The sequence below is a fragment of the Cyclopterus lumpus genome, chromosome 14 (genome assembly GCF_009769545.1).
Source record: "Cyclopterus lumpus isolate fCycLum1 chromosome 14, fCycLum1.pri, whole genome shotgun sequence".
NCBI lineage: Eukaryota > Metazoa > Chordata > Actinopteri > Perciformes > Cyclopteridae > Cyclopterus > Cyclopterus lumpus.
In genome coordinates, this window is record NC_046979.1 from 4,945,923 (window position 1) to 4,968,166 (window position 22,244).

Below are 22,244 nucleotides of genomic sequence, written 5' to 3' on the forward strand. Positions count from 1 at the left end.
GTTATAATTTGACGCAGTGCAGGCCCGGCCGGGTCTCTTGATCCCGATCTAACGAACTCCGTCCTTGTTGCCACTCGCATATTATTCTGGGATCGGCTTGTTTGGCACCGACCCAGAGGCCATTGAGATTAGAAGGCCACGAAGAGGCTCTGCAAAGCAAACTACTATAGCTTGATATGAACAGGCGAACTGGAGGTGATTATGAATGATTTATTGATTGTGAGATCGTAAGGAGCAGACCCATAAGCTCTTGTGGTAATGGCAAACCTTAAGGGCACTCAGGAAATTAGGTCACCCGTAAGGGCTCACGACAATTAAGCCACTTGTCCTCGCTCTGCAATCAGACCTGGTCCCTGGTCTGAAGGGAGCAGTACTCTTTGCATAATGGTATCTTTTTTTTTCTCTCCATATAATGCTTTTTTTTGTTTGAGTCAACACATTCCCACTCCCAACTTGTCACATACTTTGGTAAGTACCCCCCCCCCCCCCGGCGTCTGATACTGAAACACCGGGGCGCACTTTAGCATCTGCGTGCGACACACTCCAACGTAAACCCGCCCACATCATTATTAGACAGTCAGAGCCACTGACGTGGTGTGAAGAGTGCCGACGGTCGTGATCATTTGTGTGGGCGGATGCTTCAAACAAACACGGGACTCTCACCCAGGAGACTGCTGTTCGAGTCCCGCGTGGAACCAAAAGTCACGTGACTCGATGGTATCGTTAAACCAGTCGACATCTACCGCCTACTTTTCGTGCTTTTTGTTCAAACATAACTTCCACGATTCCCTTTCGAGTTGTTGTTTGTGAAATCAGAGCTTGCGCCGCTCACGTCATCTTCTTTCTTTGTTTGCCATTCCGCATTTGTTATGATTGTTTTGTTTTTAACTGCAATTTCTGCTCAGTGGGTTATTTTTGACTATTTTTCCTATTTATTTCCTATTATTAAACTTTGCAACGAGTTCTCTAATGGTACTAAATCAGTCTTAATAATCAGAATGAAGAAAATGCATGGCTATCCCTTGACTGTATGCTGTATAGTGCTGTGCATCAAAGGAGGCATGGTTTGGTTTAGTTTGTTTTGTATCATGTCATAAATAAACCACATTTAGTGTTTATTGTTTAGGTAATTAGTTTTTAAGATATTTGGTCATATATATTGTTTATGGCACTACTTGTGGGTCAGTGGTTAGCATGCCCGTCTTTCAATCAGGGGGTTGGCGGTTCAATCCCCACCCTGGTCGATGTGTCCTTGAGCAAGACACTTAACCCTGCATAGCTGTGTCTACGATGTATAATGTAACATGTAAAGTGTCTTTGAGTATCTTAAAAAGCGCTATATAAATTAAATGTATTATTATTAATAAATGAAAATGTAAGGGGTCACCGTTGTTTTTACAATACTTCCTGAGGGAAACATGAATATTTGTACCAAATTTCGTTTGTGAGACATTTAACTGAAAGTCGCAAATGTCAACCTGCTGCGTTTTGGCTCCAATGTAAATCATAAGTAGCATTATGTAGCGATCCATCTGGAAGAACTTCAGATGGGATGAGTTTAAAATGTCAGAGCACTATAGTGGCACTAGATGAAAAGCCAAAGGGTTCATCAAAGTCGGTGGTATCCATCCTGCGGGGCCCATGAATGTCTCTGCGTAACGTATTGACAGTTTTTTGGCAATATTCAGAGCCAAAGTTGTGGACCAATCCACCGACATCATCACTTGCACTAAAATGTGATCTGAGAATATTGACACATGATTATTGCCCCACCCTGATCTGAGGACTCGGTCCAGTGTGATGTCACGTCCTCACTCTGTCTGCAGTGTCAAGCCACGCCCTGTTTTGGCCCGGAGGTTCATCGCCTCCACGGTCCGGATCAGGTAATGTTCCAGGAGACTAATGAAGACGTGGAAGTGGACAGCATCTCGTGGTTTTAGTGCTGACAGATGTTTGATGTTGTTATTTTTCGTTGTTGTTCGGAAGGATCTTGGCCTCGTGAGAGGCTGGGTCGGTCTCTGCGGTCCATCTTTCTTCAGCTACGGCATTTTACAACACTGACTTTGTTGTTTTTCACTGTTCTCTCAGGCAGCTCATTGCTGTTTGGGCAGTGAGTGCTTGGCGTGCTTAAAACACCGAGCTTTCAGAAAAGTTTTGCAATCACTTGAGCTGAAGCAACTCCTTGCCTTGGGGTTGTCTTCCAAATACATCTGCCTAACCTAGTGGGGTTTGTTTCACTCTTGCCGAATGGAATTTATTCTTCAAGCAATGTCACCATTATTGGCTTCACTGAGATAATTGATGACCGACCCGATATAAGTGTGATCCTGGTAATGGTCCAAATAAACCAGGGGTTTTCCGAAAGAAAAACAACTTTGTCGCTAGATATTAGAAACTATCACAGATTCCTTTCTCAAAATAACGTTGTGTGAGTGCAGCAGCAGAGAAGAAACGTGTGTATGCACCTCGCAAATGAATGCAATTACTTTGAGTGTAATTGTACATGTGCTTCCCCCCCCCCCCCCCCCCCCCCCCCAGAGGGTCTAAAATAAAAGGTCTTGGTCAGTAAGGCTGTGGTTGATCTTCACCATCTTTGTGTTTGAGCGGCCTCCGAGGCATTCAAGGCTTCACCATGTTTAATCCATGGGTTTGCCTGTGGGTTTCATGTGTACATGTACCTGTCTATTGGGACTCGAGGTGATGTGGTACCAGAGTCTGTAAAGAATCGTGTACCTCCTCACAGGAAGTTTGTCTGTTTTGCCATGAAGACCTTTACTAAGTAGGCGGTACGACCAAGCCAGCCAGCCAAGTCGAGAGGGAGGTTTTGTTGCTGTTTGGGTTCGGAGAGGAAGCCCCAAGGCCATGCTTGTGATGTTTAGACCTGTAGTATCTCAACCTCAGGTCAAACCTCGACTACAGGAGCAAGTCAAATTGTCAAGTTGTCTTGAGGTGTCGATATCTTGGCAAAGGCGAAGATGACTGCTGAGTCTCAGTGGTTGTCCACGTTAATCTTATTTTAGCAGATGGAGTTTTGCACATTAGCGTGATTAGCTAAATGGGTTCTGGACTACGGCAGAAGATGACAACATGGTCAATAACTTACACTCATGTATCCCACTAAAAAGAACACACACATACACATACACATACACCATAAGAGCAGCTAAAGATGTATTGCTGCTCCTTAGTTGACCCACACAAGGATGCTGATGTCTTTGTGTTGTGCATTAATTTGGCTTTCCTGTCATCTAGGATGCTCCCATTACCTCTTAATTGTTGTTGTTCCTATGTAGAATTAATTGTCTTTATTTTAACCAGCTATTCAGTGTTTTGTTTAGATATTTGCCCTCCAGAAACATTGCCATTGTGCCAAACGGCTAAACGTGTGAATAATTAAAGTAATAGTATGCTGTGAAGATAAAATATGTACTCTACATTGTTTTAATTAAAATAAAATGTGGAGCTGTTTATCTTCCCATAAGTGATTTTAAATAATGCTTTTCATTATTAATGGTAGCTCTCGTTGTTCATCTTCTTTTCTTTTTTTTGTCTTGGTTTCTGCTGCAGATCAAACTCCATGTGTGTTCTTCTAACATGAGGGGAAATCTTTTTTTATTTTTCATGAAATCATAGGTATTTCTATCAATGTGCATTAGTAAAAATGCTTTGTATTCATCTTTCTGAGCATGTATTGGCCCCTTTTATTGACAGGGCGTTCTTAAAAAGAGAAGGGAAAAAAAAGAAACTTGCTATAGGATTTGACTTTTTGTTTTGTAGGGCCACGGCCGTGTTATCTTTGAAAAGAAATAGAAATTTTGTGAAAATGTTTGCAGCCCTAATTCAGCTGGTCAGAGCCCCATTCCCTGACATCTGAAACAGGTGCTAGAGGGCCTTCTTGTGGTCACTTGAGGAATTGCACAATCAGGAGCAGCTTTCTCCAAACTGGCATTTAAAAAAATTATTGAATCATATGACGTGAGTGACAAATGCAAGGGAGTATTATTACTGTTTTCAGTTTCCCCTTCAAAAATGCATTCAAAACTCTGACTTTCAGTGAAACCTCCAGCCAGGAAGTGGTGATTGTCATGTGTTCAAATGCTGCATTCAGGGCTCAATGTTTCTTTTGTTCATTCGTGTTGTGATTGATGGCTTTTACCAACACCGCTCAAAAAGCAGAACTGCTATAAGATAATTACCCCTGTGCAAATGATTGTAATTTGATTTGAACATTACTAATTGGTTTTCACTACATATAAGAAATTTCTGGTATAATTAACCATTTTGAATGATCTCGCCTCTTTTTTATTGACATTTAGCACAATGCATGACCATCCTGAATATCAACCTAATGTATCTTATTAGCCACGTCCTCTAGACCAAGGTGAATTAATCAAAGCAGACTTGCTTTATGTACCCCGCCCCTTCCTTTCTTCTTCCTCTCTCTCTCTCTCTCTCTCTCACACACCGAGGCAGCTGGGGATTCATTTGTCTTGCTGATTAATGATGAGAACCATATCCTCCACAACACCAGTAAATTAAAAGAGATTGGGGACAGAGAGAAAAGCTCTATTCATCCCAATCAAATTTCACAGTAGGTCCAATTCATCTATAAGCTTTATTTCTATTGTCTGCTACACAAACACCAAAAGCACTAGTCATTCACTTTCTCCTCCCAGATCCTCTCTGGCAGCGGGAGGATTTCAACTGGCAACTTTCCAGATGCACGCTCATTTTTCAAGCCTTCAGGATACAACCATGCCCATTTCTTTTTCAGGTGGTAATTGTCACCAGCAGCTGCTCGGGCTCCCTGTTCCCGGTTCATGCCCGGCTCTGTGTTTCCGTGCTCTCCCTGTGTGTGTTGTTGGTGTCCTCCCAGTCTCAGGGAATGGATCGAAGGTCATCTGAGGACATCGACAGTTCTAGATTGGCAATAAGTTAGTGTCTTTAATGTTGTACGTAGTCTGTGATGTGGGGTACAAGTATCCTTTTGTGTGCTTTTACATGTTAATTAAAGAAATGTCAGTCATGCATAACTCATTTAAATTATGATACTAAAACAAGTTAAATATAAAAGAAATTTCAGTGCAATCATAAACTGCCGTGAACCGTCTACTGTCACAACAACCTCATTAGTTTGTGCTGGTTAGGGTACTTGAGCAAAGAAAAAAGATATATAAATATATATATATTTCAAAGGCGGGTACATCATTGAAAAAGGTTTCAGAACCGCTGCTCTACGGGGAGGGTAATACCCTCTGACTGGAATACGATGCCCGGGCGCCCCGGTTAGTCCGGGATAGTCCTGGTTTCGAGCTGGGCGTCCCAAGACCTGACAAATATCTGTTAATATCTGTAAAACAGTGTCCGCGTTCGCATGCTAATGGTTAGCTGTCATGCTGAAGAGAGAATCTTTTCTTAGGAGGTTCACCACTTCCTTCACATTGTACAACAAAAACACGCCGATACAAAAAGATCATGTTGAAACGTCCAGAGAGCAATAAATAAATAATGTGTCACAGTCAGCCATTTGGCCAGAAGCATGCGTAATGACGAATGTCTTGTTCAAAAAAAGGTATCCGACGATCAATAATTATACAACACCGATGCAATCCTTTATCTGTTATGAGACAGTTTTAAAATCAACTATGTTTTGGTGGATTTTGGGAGACAGGAACATCTTTTTTTTTTTTGTCTGCTGTCCGTGGTGCTCGCTAGGTGTGATGAGGACTGAAACACTCGCATGGATTGAAGTTTCAGCTTTTATATCAATCTTAACCCGTTTTCCCTTGTCATTTCTTTTAGACATTTCCTTTAATACCCTGGTATATCATACTCTAGGAATCAATAACTTTTCATCTCGTGCATGTGTTGGATACACGGACTGCCCAGCGGGACCCGCAGTGGGTGGATGGTATTTGTCCATTGTTCAGGGACTAAAAAAAAATAAAAAATCAGTCCCCAAATGTTTCATTTATCTTCACAGTTTTTGGCAGCTTCCCAAAAAAAAGCACAAGACATCTCAAGTGACTGGTGTCCGGAGGAAAATAGATGGGAGCGCTGAAAAGCACACATAGCATATCCCTAATTAATGCTGCTTTTCCTCTGCTGCTTGAAAATCAACTGTAGTTTCTCTGTCACGCTTTCATTTCTTCTTTCTGTTTTACCGTCTACTGCTTTAAAAGTTGGTAGTTTGAAAATGTGCCCCCTTCTGTCAGGGCAGCAGCAGGAATGAGTAATAGAAGGTCTGCGAGGTTTGTAACCCATTGACATTCACAGATTCATTGATCTCTGGCAGAAATATGCCGTAATTAAAAAAAGGCATGGAAGTGAAAACTATTAAATCAGTACTAAACAGACCTAAAGAGAAGTTATTGGAAACATTTACATTATTATGATGTTATCTAGAGGAAGAGACAGTCTGTCCTCTGGGTATAATTTATGTCTGTATCAAATGTATCCGCTGTGTAATATAAATAACTTGTGCGATATGAACAACAACAAGTCTGATCTTTCATTTGCACTGTCCACTCTGCTGCTGCCATCCTGCAAATTGGACAAAGGATTATGTTATTTTATCTTATCTTTATATATATATATATATATATTTTTTTTTTTTCAATATAGACCAAACCAACGCACAGACTGGGCATTGCCATCCATAGAGCATGCTTACAAATGATGCTGATTCATTGTATTCCAAAAACATTGAAGCGGCTACGATTAGCGAGTTGATATTCATTTGCAAGTCCTCTACTTAATCTGCCTGCATTTTTCACATCATAACATCCACGACCCCTGAATCATTCACCTCAAAATGCGGCCAAAAGCTAAACAAGGACCGCATAACCTTGAGCTATTCTTTTTACCAAATTGAAGCTGCATTTGATACCAGGAATGTTGCCGCTTCAGTGCGTTGAATACATCTTTGAAAAAAGCATTTGAAATCATGCAACGTGAATAAGAAAAAGATCTCCGTAAAATTATCTTTTATTGCTGTTTATTTGGAAGATTCCTACTTTATATTTGTACATTCTCTTCACAATCTTCGAGCCACGCAGAGTTTTATCCATTCAGGCAGTAAACAGCCCTTGAACTTTGCTGCCACCCTTTGAATTATTAAGCCGGCGTTGAAGGATTTATCAACCAAACGTGTAACTGCCAAGCAAAGACACTTTTCACTCATTTTTCTTTGGGGTTAGCCACGATGTTGTCCTCTACGTGTAACCTTTGGACCTTTTCACACCTCACCCTTTCATTTATTCTCTCCCAGCTCTTCCGTTTTTGTCGTTGTTTTTTCGATGAAAGTAATGCGCGAGATGTCACGGGGGCCACGGGACCTTTTTTAACAGCGGTCGATTAGACGGCTACCCTTTCAATTGGGAGAAAGTTCTTTGACTGAGAACTGTGATGCACTTGAAAAATAGGGAACATATAGAGCAAAAACCTCCCAACATCATGTTACTACCCATAGTAGTCGCCATGTGATGGTTTGAGAATATACGATATAAAACCAGTATGCTAGCTCTTGATTTACACCTTTAAAAAAAAATGACATTCAGAAGAACAAAGTGTGTTGTAATCACCCGCAGTCAAAGTGAACATATCAGGTCATGACCTACAAAAACCATCCGCCCCCTGTTGGAGTAGGCTTTATTTGACCTTATTTGAACTCTGATTGAATAGCAAAAACGTAGCTATTGTTGCGTCCGTGTAGATTTTTAACATCTTTTTCACGTGTTCATATATTCAGATACAGAATTTGAATTGACAACATTTGGGAATAATAACTGCCCTCACCAGGAACATGATACCTTACCATGTAAAAAATACCGCAGACATACATCCCTGAGTCACTGAGGCATGAGCCAGTCACATTGACTCATATACAGTATATGCAATAACTACTAAACTCAAACTCTTCTGGAGTCACTACACTCTCTGTTACTTTTTGACAGCACCTTACTTACTGAACTTTGAGTCACTTTGGTTGCAGTAACACTAAAGTGAAGGCTAGCCGCGCTCACAATAGCATGCTAGTTGATTCTCCTAACCTTTAAGCTAGCTGTTTTGGAAAGGGCTCACGGGATACATTCTTCCCTCTCGTCCGGGACCTTTGACATTTCCACGAGGTCGTATTTACTACATCTCGTTGCGCGTCATGTCATACAGCACTTTCCTCTCCGGGCTGCACCCGCAGGGGTCTTAAAGCTGTCAACACCTTAAGATTGTACGACTGATTGTGTTTTTTACTCCCCCGTGCTTCCCCAGACGTTAAGAACAGCGTTATCACAATTGATAGAAAATGATGGAGCCACAGTTCTCACGGAAAGGACTCCAGATGTGATAATACCAAAGTATCCTTTAAAACTGGATTGAAACGGCGTTAACTTGCCACCGCGCTGCATCCTCTGTGTCAAGCGGATCCTGGCCCTCGAGCCGCCTGCACTTTCCTTTTAACAACGACACTTTGCTCATTTTCATTAAATGCATTTCTGGACGTAGTCTCCTCTGAGCAACTGGTGTGAGCAACTGGTGTCTGGCTCATGTTGTTGCCACAGCAATATACCATCAACTCGTACCAAGAGCAGCAATGTAGTGAGTGAATCACTCATTATCAGATGTGTTCTCATTTGGTATCTGCTTCAAGCTCACGATCGCAGCCAGAAACACTAATACCACAGATGATGGCGCAGCACTCAAAGCTCAGCAGTACAACAACAGGGTGTCAGGGTTGCAAGCTCTGCAAACATTGGCTTCTTTCTATCCGCCGGATCACATACATGGAAACACACACACACACACACACACAACCCTCCACCACCGCAGCTGCCTCCAGCATGTGCTATTTTGCCAACTGCAACCCTGGGCAAGATAATAAGATGGCTAGCAGACATTTTGTCAATATTTCTGTCTTGGCTCAGAGTACGCCTGGTTGGCTTCTCACTGATAGATGTGTTGACTGAGTTTTTTTTAGTATTTTTTTGGGGGGTGTTTTTGTTTTTCCACAGGAGCTCTGCCCTGGTTTGCCAGGGCCTGCGAGGAGAGCAAGTAGAGGCACGTGCAGAGGGAGGAGAGAAGGGCTCACTAATGCAAAGCAGTTCATTAAAATCAGGCACAAAGCATATATCAGGGGGGAGGGATGCTGCTAATCAGGGCCTGTGGTTCGTCCAGCGATATGTAAAAAAAAAAAAGGAGCCGGTATACTCCTCAGCTGTGATCTTGTCTGGGGAGCGTAGCAGAGTGTTCTGACGCTAAGGAGACCGTGCAGGTGATTGATTCTCCAGAAGCATGCTCTTGGTCTGCCATCGGATTAACATACGCAGCATTATTCATGCCATGAATATACAAAGGAGGCAATGAACAAATAAATACTGACATGCATCCAGGAGCTGATAAATATTAAATGGAGCACACATGGCTTCAGATTTTAGCATTTCACAATTTGAACATTCATGCTGTGAGGCCCCCTTAGCCAAGGTCTAAGGTTCAGTTCAATAAGGTTGAGCAGCCATGTGGGCAGACGAGGATTCATCACAAACATCATGTGTGGGCTTCGGTTAGGTGTTGTGAATACTGCAATTCGGATTCTGGTATAATCTTCAGAGGTTTGCAGCGTTTCAGAGGACGCTTCGCCAAAGTTATTGGAATTCATCCATAAAGGCATGAATGTCTGGACCAAGTTTCAAGACATTTCACTAAAAGCCCCAAAAAACATCAATCTGCTGGTGTCACTAAAAGGAAAAAGGGGAAGTCAGGGGTTCACCAAAGACAGGTGTATTCATCTTCTGGGGATCCCGATAGGCTCAGTCACGCATTGTGACGACCCTCTCTGCCACTGGCTCGTGTCCCTGCAGGTGGGCGTGGCCAAGGGTCATCAGAAGAGTCCTGAGACCCCGACTGGCTGTCTGTAGGAGAGTATGGTTTGACCTGACACTATACAACACCTCACACCCACTTCCCACGCATGCACTCACCTCCACCACTGAAACTACTGACTCCACACACCACTGTTCATTCTACCTAAGTTCTGTTTTTGCTACCTTAGTTATGTTATGCTACCTAAGTTAAATAAAAACCCTTTCTGTTAACTACTACCTGTGTGTATCCCCCTTTGTACACACAGGTATCCCCTAAAAAACATCCTAAAACTCCTGATTGAAAAAGCTTCATGGATGACTATGTGCAGAGTATAAACGGACCAGATGTGATCTTTAAAACTTCATCAGAGGTGCAACGAGGGATGACTCCCAAAAAACACGAGAGCTGCTATCTGGACATGTGGCAAAGAATCCAAACTGTCACTCATAGGATAGGAGAAGCACGAACAGGGCCGAGACCCGAGACACCCTGCTGGACCACCTCTACAGTTTCTATGCCATATTTGATAGACTGAACTGAGACATCCCCTCAAGATCCCAAGGTACCCCCTAGGGAGACGGCACTCCAGGTGGCTCACAGGTTCTTAGGGCTTTGAAGCAGGTAAACCCCCACAAAGCAGCAGGACTTGATGGAGTGTCACTGATAGTCCTGAGGGCCTTAGCTGAAATGGTAGCAGGTGTGTAGACAGACATGTTTAACTCCTCTCTCACACCGTGGTCTATAACTCCTCCGTTATAGTACCGGTACATAAAATGGTGCCTCAGCCGCCAAACTTTATGCCCTGTACACTTGTTTACACCCATGAAAACAACATCATTATTTAAATATGCAGATGACACGACCATCCTTGGCCTCATCGAGGGAGGGGGGAGGAGTCTTTATACAGGGAACTGGGAAACAACATCTTTGTATATGGAGGGGACAAAGACCTGTTTTTTTTTGTTTTTTTTAAACATAGGAGGAAAAAACAAATAAAGAACTAATTATGGACTTCAGGAGAAGAGCCCGGACCCTTATCATCAAGGGCACCACGGTGGAGCAGGCTTCAAGTTGCACGTTTCCGGGCATTTTCCGTGACAGAAGACCTAAACCGGGCCAAAGACACTGAAGAGAAAGGAAAATCTCTTCAACGAGTCATTAAAACTGCAGAGAGACTGATCGCCGCAGACCCTCCATGGACACCCAGTGTTTTACTGCCGCTGTCAGACCGATTGCAAAGGACATTAAGGAATGGAAGGAAATACCCCCGCCCCCCACCTCCCCCACACCCCACCTCCCCCACACTATGGACACTTAACACTTCATGCTCACACCTTACAGACTGTGTTTCTACCTTCGCCCTCTTCTCACTCCCCACGACTATACCTCACCATACAGAGCCCATTGTTCTGTGCAATAATTCATTATTATTCATGTGTGGGAGTTATAGATGTATATTTTATTTGTACAGAGTGTGCATTAATGTGCATAAAGCATGTATGTTTGTCAATACTTTTCTTGATTAAAAACTAACCCTTCGGATTAGATTAATTTCTATTTGCATGGATATGCTGGACTTCCTGGACGAAGTATTTGAAGTAAAATACAAAAGTTACAGTAACACAGTACACTAACAGCAGTCCTGTGTTTTGTGAGACCATCCGTCCTCCTCTCCCGCTCACCCTATGATGACTTTCTTAATATTTAAACTATGTCAGTTACTCTGAGCATCTAATGATGACACAGATGGGTTTAAATTGGAGTTAGTTGAAAGCCTGGTGCGTCTCATACAGACACTAAAGTAGGCCTCTGTGCCTTGACTACTTCCTTCTAAATACTGTATAATATTGTGTTTGGCAGCTCATGTCAATGGAAAAAAAGTTTACCATGCATGCTGACCATATCTGTAAATATGATGCAACGGTTTCCAGCATACAGTCAGAAACCGTTTCTAAAAATACTTTAAATTAAATTATACGGTCATGGGTTTCAGTTAATCTCCATGGAAACAGGTGCGGCCCTGACACCTTAAAGTCCCATCTCCTAGCGCATTTCTGCAACCTCGCCGACTTCACGTGGTGACAGTGAACACATCTCCGTATGGTTGACGAGAGCTTGTGAAGGCACCGTCTCAACGTCCAGAAGGTGCGCGCATTGGGATTGATCTCTTCTCTCTGTAAGTGCTGTAAATATGCTGAATCCTCTGCAAGTGTGGAGAACATACTCTGAAGGAAGGAACATCTATCCTTTTAAGTTTACTGGAAAGGAAAGAAAAGTCGAGTCGGCATTTAATTGAGGCCCGAGAGAAGTTTGAACCAAAGTAGTTCTGAGACACCCCAAAAGAAAGTTGCACCTAAGACCACAATCCAGGCTCTGATTCCAACTCCAGAGAGAAACTAAAAGTAAAAGTATTTCTCGCGCTTGCCTAGGTGTCTTGTGTATGCATCACAGAGGTTATTAGCCCACAGTCTGGGGTTGTTGCCTTTGAATCATTAAGTAAGGGGTGAGTGTTTGAAGCGCCTTGATATAATGATCCTTGGCAACTCTGAGAGTTCAAAGTAAATTGGCACGGGTAAAAAAAAAAAAAAAGAGGCTTTTCTGCCACTGAGCAAAATAGAGAAATCAGCCAGCTATGTTTAATAGAATTTTCCATCAGTGCTCAACCAGTCTCTCAAATGGGTTATCTAAGATAATGGCTGCACGGGTTCATTACCCCTTTGTCAAATTAAATTTATTTTTCTCTTCAAGGGGGATTGGATAGTGATTACAGATCTAACCAAAAGAAGGCTCTAACTTTCACTGTGTAAAACTGGGGGAAAAGGCCACAGTGACAGCAAAATTAGTCTATTTCATCTCGAGAGCTTTGTTGCACGCTGAGCCGTTCACTTCACAAAGAAAGTAGGTGTTTAATGTGGTTTCACCATAGATCTTTGTTTGCCTTTTTTCTTCTTCTTTTCTTCCTTTTGTGTGACTCTCGTTCCTCTCAAGTGAAGGTCTATTGTGGAAATGGGGTGACGACGCGTAAGGCAACTATTGACTTAAATTACATAGAATCAGTGGATGAAAGAAACATTGCTGTACTTATTGGATTTCTAATCATTGTTTTTTTTTACCTTTTCTCTTTAAAGGAAATTAAAATGTTTCATGGTTTGTAGAGAAAACACTCTACAGTCAACTGAAGATGCATACTGAATAAATACACTTACTGTTACCACCAGTAATATAATATACAGTGTATTTTAATTTGATGTTGTCCAGATGTGAGCAGCGTCTTCACTTCCTTTGTGCATTGCATTGTGGGAGAGTATACGGTGCATCAACTGTATTGACATCGATGAATCGTCCGTTCATGTGAGAGTTATCATAATTACGAGACTCTGACGTCGACGTCATAATTATATCAATCATTAGGCAATAGCCCCTTCCCTACTTCCTTCTTTCCTTCCTTTCTTCACATCCTATCTTTTTTCAAATGATGCATAACACACGACGACCAAAGAAGGTTTAAACAACTATAACTCGGTTGGCACACTGGTCATCTCCTACCCAGATATGGACGTCCTGTACCGAGACCTGGAACATGTTGTGGCCTTCAACATTGTGGATGTGCGAAGTGAACAAAGCAGCGCGGAGCCACTTCCAAAAAGCTTCTTTTTTTTTTTTTCTTATGGCACTCTTTGAGGAAGACTTACATCAGACTGCACCTCTCAGGGAGTGCAGGATCTACAAATAGACAGCTTCAAAGCGTTGCAGGTGCCACCTGTGTGATGAGTGAACTTTACTCATCAAAGTGGAATGGGTGGAGCATGTTGTGTCCAGAAGGCAATTTGCATTTTAATATCTTATAAGTTGTTTGATTCAGTGTGTGTGTGTGTGTGTGTGTGGAGGCAAATCTCATCACCGCAAATCCATGGCTCACTGAAGAGTTCACTAATAGTCTACAAAATATTACAACACACTAATGAAGGCTTCAAGTGGGGTCGTTTTCAGGTTCATCCCTCACGACACACCTGAACTTCATTATAAGATCATAAACAGATGTGTATGATCAGATGTGATCATAAACAGAGTATTTTTGCGCAGATTGCTGCATTCATCTTTTACACATTAATGGTTAAACTTCTTCTTTTTTTTTTTTGTTCTTAACAGTGACTATAGTATTCCTCTCTTTACCATTTGCATTTCAGTGTCATCATTCATTTCACCTTTTTTTTTCTTTTTTTTTCTTCCATCGGTAGGAGATGTGAAAGCTCAAATACATCAAAGTGAACAAGGTAAGGCCGAGCAGAGGTGAGATACACTTATTATTTTTCAAAGGCACAGTTTCAAATAAGTGTCAAGTCTGAGGTCCAGAGTCAAGACCAACAAATGCCAAGTCCTGTCGAAGGACAACATTCATGACCTTATGAGAAATTATTTCGCATTTTTTCGTGCATTCACCTCCCAATTTCCAGCAACACAAGCGATCTGAGTGAGGTTAAATGAATACTGTGTTTTAAAAAATAAACTAACATCTTCACAAGAAGGCAGGTCGAGGCAACAAAACAACTTAGTTTACTACTTTTTGCGTCGGTGGCGTTAGATAACTACTTCCTTCCAGAAGGTCAAATAAGTCAACGTCGACTTGGTTTCACTGATTCAGTAGATTCACTGACTTGATTCTCACGGTCCAAGTCATGTGACTCGCCACGCCTCTTGTCCAGAGCCGTGCACCTCACTGGGACACAAAGTCTTCATTCTAAAATATTGTAGAAATTCTCAACATGTTTGAAGCGTGACGGGAACGTGAGCCAAACGGAGCCCGGTGTATTCCGTGATGCCGAGCACGGGCTTCACAAAAGGCTCCGGGGTTCGGTAGTCTCGGTTTAAATAGTCTTTGGTCCTCTTTAGTTAGAAAATATCGCTCAATAAATCCCTCCTTGAACCAAAGTTCTCAAATGCACGATTGTAAAACTGTCACCTGAACATCTGACGACAGAAAACGGGCCTCTAATTGGTGCTTTTTGTCACAACGAAATCCATTCACGGCAGAGGAACATTTAGTTTGCAGTATTCATACGACATGGTCTCGATTCAGAGTTAATTCTCGTTTCATGAAATGTTATGAGACTGTGTTATTTATGAGCAGATGCAACCCCAGCCCCAAACTGACTAAACAACAGCAGCTGTTGGCCTGCACCATCCAGACCCCCCCCCCCCCCCCCCCCCCCCCCAAAAAAAGAGGAGGTGAAGTGCTTCTCACGGATGGCTGGCTTTATGTGCAGGATGCTGTGATCCGGACGTATCTTTTAAACCAGCGCGACCACGAATCCGGGCCCAATTTTGGCCAACGAACACAGGATTATGTTGTTTGCAATTCTTCGGTGGCGGGTTCAGAGCGGCGAGCGGTGTGATGTGTGTGTGTGTGTGTATGTGTGTGTGTGAGTTGGCAGTGGTGATGCTGAGGAAAGCACTCTAAATGTGTCAATATGAAATATGCGCAAGTCAATGTGCACTTCGGACACTATCAATATGAAAGCTGGGAGCGGCTGAAAAAAAAGAAAAAAAGAAAGTGGGCTTGATTCATATTTCAAGGTAAACATTTAAAGTCATTTCTGTTTATTGTTTATAGTCTTGGTCTTATTTTTGTTCTCGTAACTTGGCCGTCAACCCGGTTATGACAACACTGTGACGTAATCGCAAAGTCACTTGTTAATTTTCTTAAACTTTCAAAGTAGCAGTTTTGTTGGGAGTGAGAATCTGTCGGATGTTTTTTTTTTTTTTTTTTATTGTCAGAGAAATCAAATTCATCTTAGTCCCATCAACCTGGTGACAAGATAATCAAATTTTTTCTGATGGTGTCAAAAGTTGAGCAGTCACCGTGTCTCCGGTCTTGACAACTTTCTCCACTTTTTGATTACATTTCCCAAAGTGACACATCCAATGTTGTTGCCTACTGAGGAGATGATGAGCAGCAGGTTATCTGGGGGCTCAGCATGAGGGATGCCTCTCTGCAGACATCCTGATTGGCTGGTGTGTGTCTGCACACAGAGAGGAAGATGCCTTCACAGCCTGTTAGACAGTGCCAGCTGCACTCAAAACATCCAACTTTCTTCTAAAGACACTTTGAGTCGAGCTTTCACAAAACAAATGCTATGTTAAAAGAACACAGTTGTGTTTTGTTTTTCTTCTCCACATACAGAATTTTTAACAAGTCTCCTGGGTGAAAAGGCCCGTGCTTTGAGTCGTGCGTCACCCTGACCTCCTCACAGTACAGACTACCATCGACTGAAACATGTCAAAAGAAAATGTGATCTCTGATAATAAACAAAATAAAAATAGACCCAAAAGGTAATTCACAATTTTGGAAGGTGCATTTAAAGACACTGGGATGCCCTGTTCATCGTTGATGAACTTCTCTGACTTAATAATTGGCAATGATTAATAAGTGGCAACGGTGGGAGTGCAGATCGTCAACTAATCATAGGGGGGGGCAGTTCAACCCCCGGCTCCTCCTACCCACATATCAAAGAGTCCTCGGGAAAGACACTGAACCCCAAATTGCTCCGGATGGTTCGATAGCACCTTGCATGGGAGCTTGCTGCTGTCTGTCTGTGTGTGTGTGTGTGTGTGTGTGTGTGTGTGTGTGTGTGTGTGTGTGTGTGTGTGTGTGTGTGTGTGAATGGGTTAATGAGAAGAAACATGTAAAGCACTTTGGATTAAAGCGCACTATTAATGCAGCTATTTATTATCCGCATGCAGGAACTGAGGAGTCCATGAAAACGAGACAGCAGCCTCCATGCTTTGTAACACTAAACCAAAGTGAGGCCATCTGCCGTCCTCACATCACCACAAGTGGAGCAGCGGAGGAGAGCTCCATGCTTGCAGGGCTGCACAGAAACATGCGAGTGGGGCTTGGCAGCGCCTGCGACAGTCTGGAGGCCGGTCCAGGGTGCACTCTGCCTTCACCCAATGTCAGCCGGGATCGGCTCCAGCAAACTCCGCTCTGGCTGGCAGAGTGTTGCTGGAGGATGTCAGTGCGATGCTTGGAGAGGATGTCAGTGCGATGCTTGGAGAGGATGTCAGTGCAATGCTTGGAGCTGCACTAACTCCTTTCCATCCAGTTGTACATGATTGTGGTGGAAGCACTCTTTTAAACACCTCATAGAAGCTATGGGGTGTTTAAAATTGCACATTAAATTCAAGTTTCTGCATGGCTTCATAGAGACAAGGGTGAGGATGTGTTTTTTTCGTGATTTGGATGAATTGACCCTTTGAATATTCGAGCAATTACATATTTTTACGAATGGCTGTACTCAGACAAAAGTTTAATCAACTTTTTATTTAAATTTGGGATCTTTTCTTCGAGGTAAGATTCAAGATTTAGTAGGCCGAAGCGTAAAGTATGTTTCAACAGCTGTGGGAAACATTAAATGTCTTAATTATAGAGGTATACGTTTCTGTGTAAATTAATCTGTTGTTTACAATAATAACCAAAAACACAAGTGAAAAAGATTACTGAATGGACTTTATAATAAAAATGACAGAATATGTTTTTTGTCTTTTTGTTAATGTTTGTCAGTCCCTCCCTCGTGGTAATATGAACCAATAATTTAAAAGCTTCTGATGGGGGCTTTCACATAAAATGGACAGTTGCCTTCAGGCCAAAGCAAAGAGTACATGCTGGCTCTGAACAAATCGTTATCCTGCCATTGGAACTGAGCTGATGTATCATATTAAATACGTTTTTTATAATCCTCGTAGAAATTAAATAAATACAATCGTGGGGGTTTATGGAGGGCTATAACCTTTCCCCTGCTGCAATATCCCCCAAACATAACTGATGCCTAATATAGGAGATTATAGTCTGTCTAATATAGAATGAATGTAGGTTTTTAATTAGCTAATCTCCAGTGGGGTTTCCTATTTAATATGCATGCATGACACATGTGGACAACGATAACACAGGAGAAGGCTAAGGTCACTCCCTCTCGTATCTTAGAGCACTGGTGACACCTAGTGTCAGGATGGGGGTCCGTTTCTCAGCAGCATGGAAGCAATATGTCATCTCTGACAGCCATTAAAAACCAAAACCGTTTAAAACAGATGCAAATCACAGTACTGTGCTAATGATGTAGCCGTGCTGTGTCTAGTGGTTGCTTAATTAAAAAAAAAAAAAAATACGCCATGCTCGTTTTCCCTACAATTCACAGAAATGAATTTAACGAGTATCCTATTAAGAATTCTTGAAACTCGTCATCTTTGTGTTTGAATAAGAGGTTATATAATCAAAAAAACATTACGTCGCACTGCTTACAGGCAAAACACGTTGCATAAAGCTAATTGAAAGTTTAAGTAACAATGTAAAATGTAAAAAAAAAAAAAAGAAAAACAATATTTGGTGTATTGGAAGATGCCAAATTAAATAATGGCTCCCAAATCTTACGGGTACCTGTGGAGGGTTTTTTTTCATCTCAGTTCAATACGTTTTGGTAAAAATTGTATAATGTGCATGTTTATTTTTTATTAAAGCTTGTTGTATTAATAAAGCATAAAGCATCAACTAGGTTTGTGTAACCACCTGGGGGCGTGTCTTGCCCCTGCTCCAGCCGTGTGGCAGGACCTTGAAGCGGGCGGCAGACCCGGTTGCTGTAACGCCATGAGCAGATCCTCCAATTGGCCAATCGGAAATCATAACAACCCTGCGGTGATGCGAAGCTACGCGCTCATTGGATACCGCTCGTGTGACGTAAGAGGTCGCGCGAGCACTGATTGGTCGCTCGCTTCCCTTTTAGTTCCGACAGGCTATCCCCACCGGCTTTGTACCGGAACACGAGCAACCTACACACGGTACAGTAGCCCACTATTTTTTAATTTATAAGACATGACGTTGTATTAACAATATGACAAGCGGAAATGCTGTTGCCGTTGCAAACGTGTTGTGTTGTGTTCATGCTCTCCTGCAAGCGCAGTAATGTTGAGCTTTCGGGCGAAGTTGCCCGGGTCAAGGAAATTACACAAATGGGACATCTCGATGACAGAATGAACGTAACGTGCGCGCGTGGTTTCCATAATTCATCCGTGTCACTTTCACGGTGTTTGTGCTGAAAATGAAATCCGTGGCAGAGCCGTGAGGTCCCGGATCCCGGACACCCCTTTCCAGGGCTCAGAGAGCCAGGAGTCCAGTCAGAGTCCATCAAGACATTTCCATATACTCTATTACTGTCAGGGCTTCTTGTGTTTATAAATATTACCAAAAAAATATATTCAGGGAGTTGTTCATATATCACTGGTTCACAGCGTACATTATTTATTACCTGCATGCCATGTAGTTTGCTAAAACACATCAAATTGTTTGTATTAATACATTACCAGATTAAATATTAAATATCTTTCTTCTTCTTCTTCTTCTTTTTTTTTTAAAAGCCCACTTATTCAGAGCTTTCAGCCTCACATTATTACTTTCATCAGCAGAAGGAGTTTACTCGGTTGAAGACTACTGGTATTGATTAACTGTGTGATATCATACTGTCAATCATTCACTATCTGTTATACACCTGAAAGGCTGTAGTTGTACAAATAACAACAATCACCGCATATTAAACACCGCTTGCAGCCAAACATGCATCACGGTGTGTGTTTTTAAACCGCGTATCAATTGTTAACGCAACGTATACATGCATAATTTAAACAAAGTTTTACCACACAAGAGATCACACAAACAACAGGGCTTCTGGGAAATGCAGTGTTTATAACATGTGTGCTCCCTCCCCTATACTTCACAGATTCCACCATGGATCTCGTGCTGAACGTTGCCGACTATTACGTCCTGTCCCCGTACGTGTTCCCTGCATCGTGGCCCGAGGACGGGGCCCTGCGGCAGATCATCAGCCTGTTGGTGCTCACCAACCTCGGGGCTGCGGTCCTGTACCTGGGCCTGGGAGCCATCAACTACTTCTGCGTCTTTGACCACAATCTAATGAAACACCCACAATTCCTAGAGGTATGAATTTGGGGCCGGGATCTTTGCTTTGGTTTAAAAGCGTCAGCTAAATTACATGAAATGTACAAGAATATTGGCTATTTCTGTATAGTTATTCTTATTACCTTTAAATGTGATTGGATCGGTTCAAAACCGGACGATTTCATGCATCGTTCCTTATTGCCAAATCCATTTATTTTAATTTCTTTCCTACTTAGAATCAGGTTCAGAGGGAGATTAAATATGCGATGACCTCTCTGCCCTGGATCAGCATCCCCACAGTGGCCTTGTTTTTCGCTGAAGTCAGAGGGTTCAGCAAACTGTACGACAACGTCGATGAGTCTCCGCTGGGTAAGAATGACCTCACCAGCTCTCAGGCGCTCTGTTATCTCGCTGTTGTTGTTGTTGTTGTTGTTGACGCCCTGAGCAAACCCAGTGTGGCATCGCGGTGGTGACTCGCTCTGTGTGCTTCCAGGCTGGCCGGGGCTCTTCCTGAGTATGATCTCCTTCCTGCTTTTCACCGACATGTGTATCTACTGGATTCATCGCTTCCTTCATCACAAGCTCATTTACAAGGTGAGAACAAATGTGGGGATATAATAATAATATAATAATTATATATATATATATATATATATATATATATATATATATATATATATATATATATATATTAGCAGCAAACAACAATTTACTATGTAAAGATAGAGTGGAGTAATGGCTGCTTTTTTTTCTTCAAAAAAGTCCTTCACAGACATTGGAAGGGCTTTCAATAAAATGTATTGAACACAATAAAAGAGCAGGACATTAGGTTTAGGTATAAATTAGTAGATCATTTAGTGATGTATTCCCTCACCAAAGTTATTCAACAGAGGAGTAAAAGCATCATAACTGCTCCTCTCAGCACTTGTGAACCACACTCACTGCATCTCTTCTTATCCTGGTGGTGTCTTTACCACTGTCACTTTTTTTTTTTTTTAATCAACCATATATAAATGGATATTATATAAAAATCATAGTGATACAGATTTCTTTGAGAGAGCAGTTACTTTCTCTCTCTCGCTCTCTTTGACGACTTTGCCTTCTTCTCCCCAAAAAACAGCTGTTTCACAAACCACACCACTTGTGGAAGATCCCCTCTCCCTTCGCCAGCCATGCCTTTCATCCGGTCGACGGCTTCATGCAGGGCCTCCCGTACCACATCTACCCCTTCTTCTTCCCCCTCCACAAGGTGCTCTACTTGGCGCTGTACATTTTCGTGAACATCTGGACCATCTCGATCCACGACGGGGACTACCGCGTCCCCGGCGCTCTGACGAGTGCCATCAACGGCTCGGCTCACCACACCGACCACCACCTCTTCTTCGACTACAACTACGGGCAGTACTTCACTCTGTGGGACCGCCTGGGGGGCTCCTACAGGCACCCGTCGGCTCTGATGGGGAAGGGTCCCCATGACCTGATCCGGAAACTCCAAGCAGAGGGAAAGTTAGGAGACGACGGGGCGAAGGTCAAAGGGCAAGTGAATGGGGATGCTCAGAGAGGAGTCGCGTGTAAGGAGGAGTAACAGAACGGGGAAGTCCCATTTAAATGCTGAGAGTGATCAATATTTTTATAAAGACAATGCCATACTCGGCCAGGAAACGAAGCGCAGCGTAATTTGAGTTCCTGTATTTGCCAAAAGAGCTGTTGTGAGATTTGAAACACTGGATAAGCTGCATGTGAGATGGGTTTCCTCCGGATTCCTGTCATTTAGAGGCAAAGCTTTGGGAGCAACCCAATTTGCCAGATTACAATGTTGGCATTCCACATTCCTGCAAACCACGGATACGTTGAATCTCAATGTTTCTGATCCAAAAAAACGTGTTTCATATCAATTCTTCTACATGCATATTTGAGATTGCACCAGTACCGATATCAGATATCGGTCCGATACTGACTCAAAGAGCTGGATCGAGTATCGGTGACAGTAGGCTGATGTGGTATAGGATACCAATATTTTAATAAATGACAATTCTGCACATGAATATCTATGTTGTCGGGTTTTTTGTTACATTTTTCTGTACCGTTCACGCTCACATTCACCCCTACAAGCAATTTCGCTTCACCTTCACCTGCATGTCTTTGGACTGTAGCTCCACACACAAAGGGGGGGGGGGGCTGTGTTTCCCCTCCAAATTGACAATGTTTTTTCGTAATATGGTAAGAGAATTTTTAAGAGGCCTTGCTGTTGGGATCGCTACGTCCTTTGAGCATTCCGATAAACGGACAAGGAGCAGGCCGACATCGGGAGTCTGAATATTTTAATAACAGCGTGAACAGCAAAAAATCGCATGGAATCCGATCTTTTTCATTATGATTCATGACCACTTTCATATATGTGGTCTTAAATCAAGGTCAGTTGTATTTTTTTATTTTTTTTTTG

The 22,244-nt window shown here is 42.4% G+C and overlaps 1 protein-coding gene across 1 annotated transcript; it reads left to right on the forward strand.

The window, feature by feature from the left end:
• The first annotated feature begins 18,586 nt into the window (after positions 1–18,586).
• sc5d (sterol-C5-desaturase) lies at positions 18,587–21,848 on the forward strand. Its single transcript, XM_034551074.1, has 5 exons — positions 18,587–18,687; positions 19,623–19,840; positions 20,038–20,170; positions 20,295–20,395; positions 20,922–21,848. Exons 2-5 carry the CDS (start codon positions 19,631–19,633, stop codon positions 21,384–21,386), a joined length of 909 nt encoding a protein of 302 aa, XP_034406965.1. The 5' UTR covers positions 18,587–18,687; positions 19,623–19,630; the 3' UTR covers positions 21,387–21,848.
• Positions 21,849–22,244: the final 396 nt, after the last annotated feature.

Bases quoted from the DNA above. Each gene is read 5' to 3' on its own strand.
- sc5d (XM_034551074.1), top strand. From the start codon at position 19,631: ATGGATCTCGTGCTGAACGTTGCCGACTATTACGTCCTGTCCCCGTAC. The intron at 19,841-20,037 runs GTATGAATTTGG...TTTCCTACTTAG, and splicing joins AACACCCACAATTCCTAGAG to AATCAGGTTCAGAGGGAGAT. The intron at 20,171-20,294 runs GTAAGAATGACC...GTGTGCTTCCAG, and splicing joins CGTCGATGAGTCTCCGCTGG to GCTGGCCGGGGCTCTTCCTG.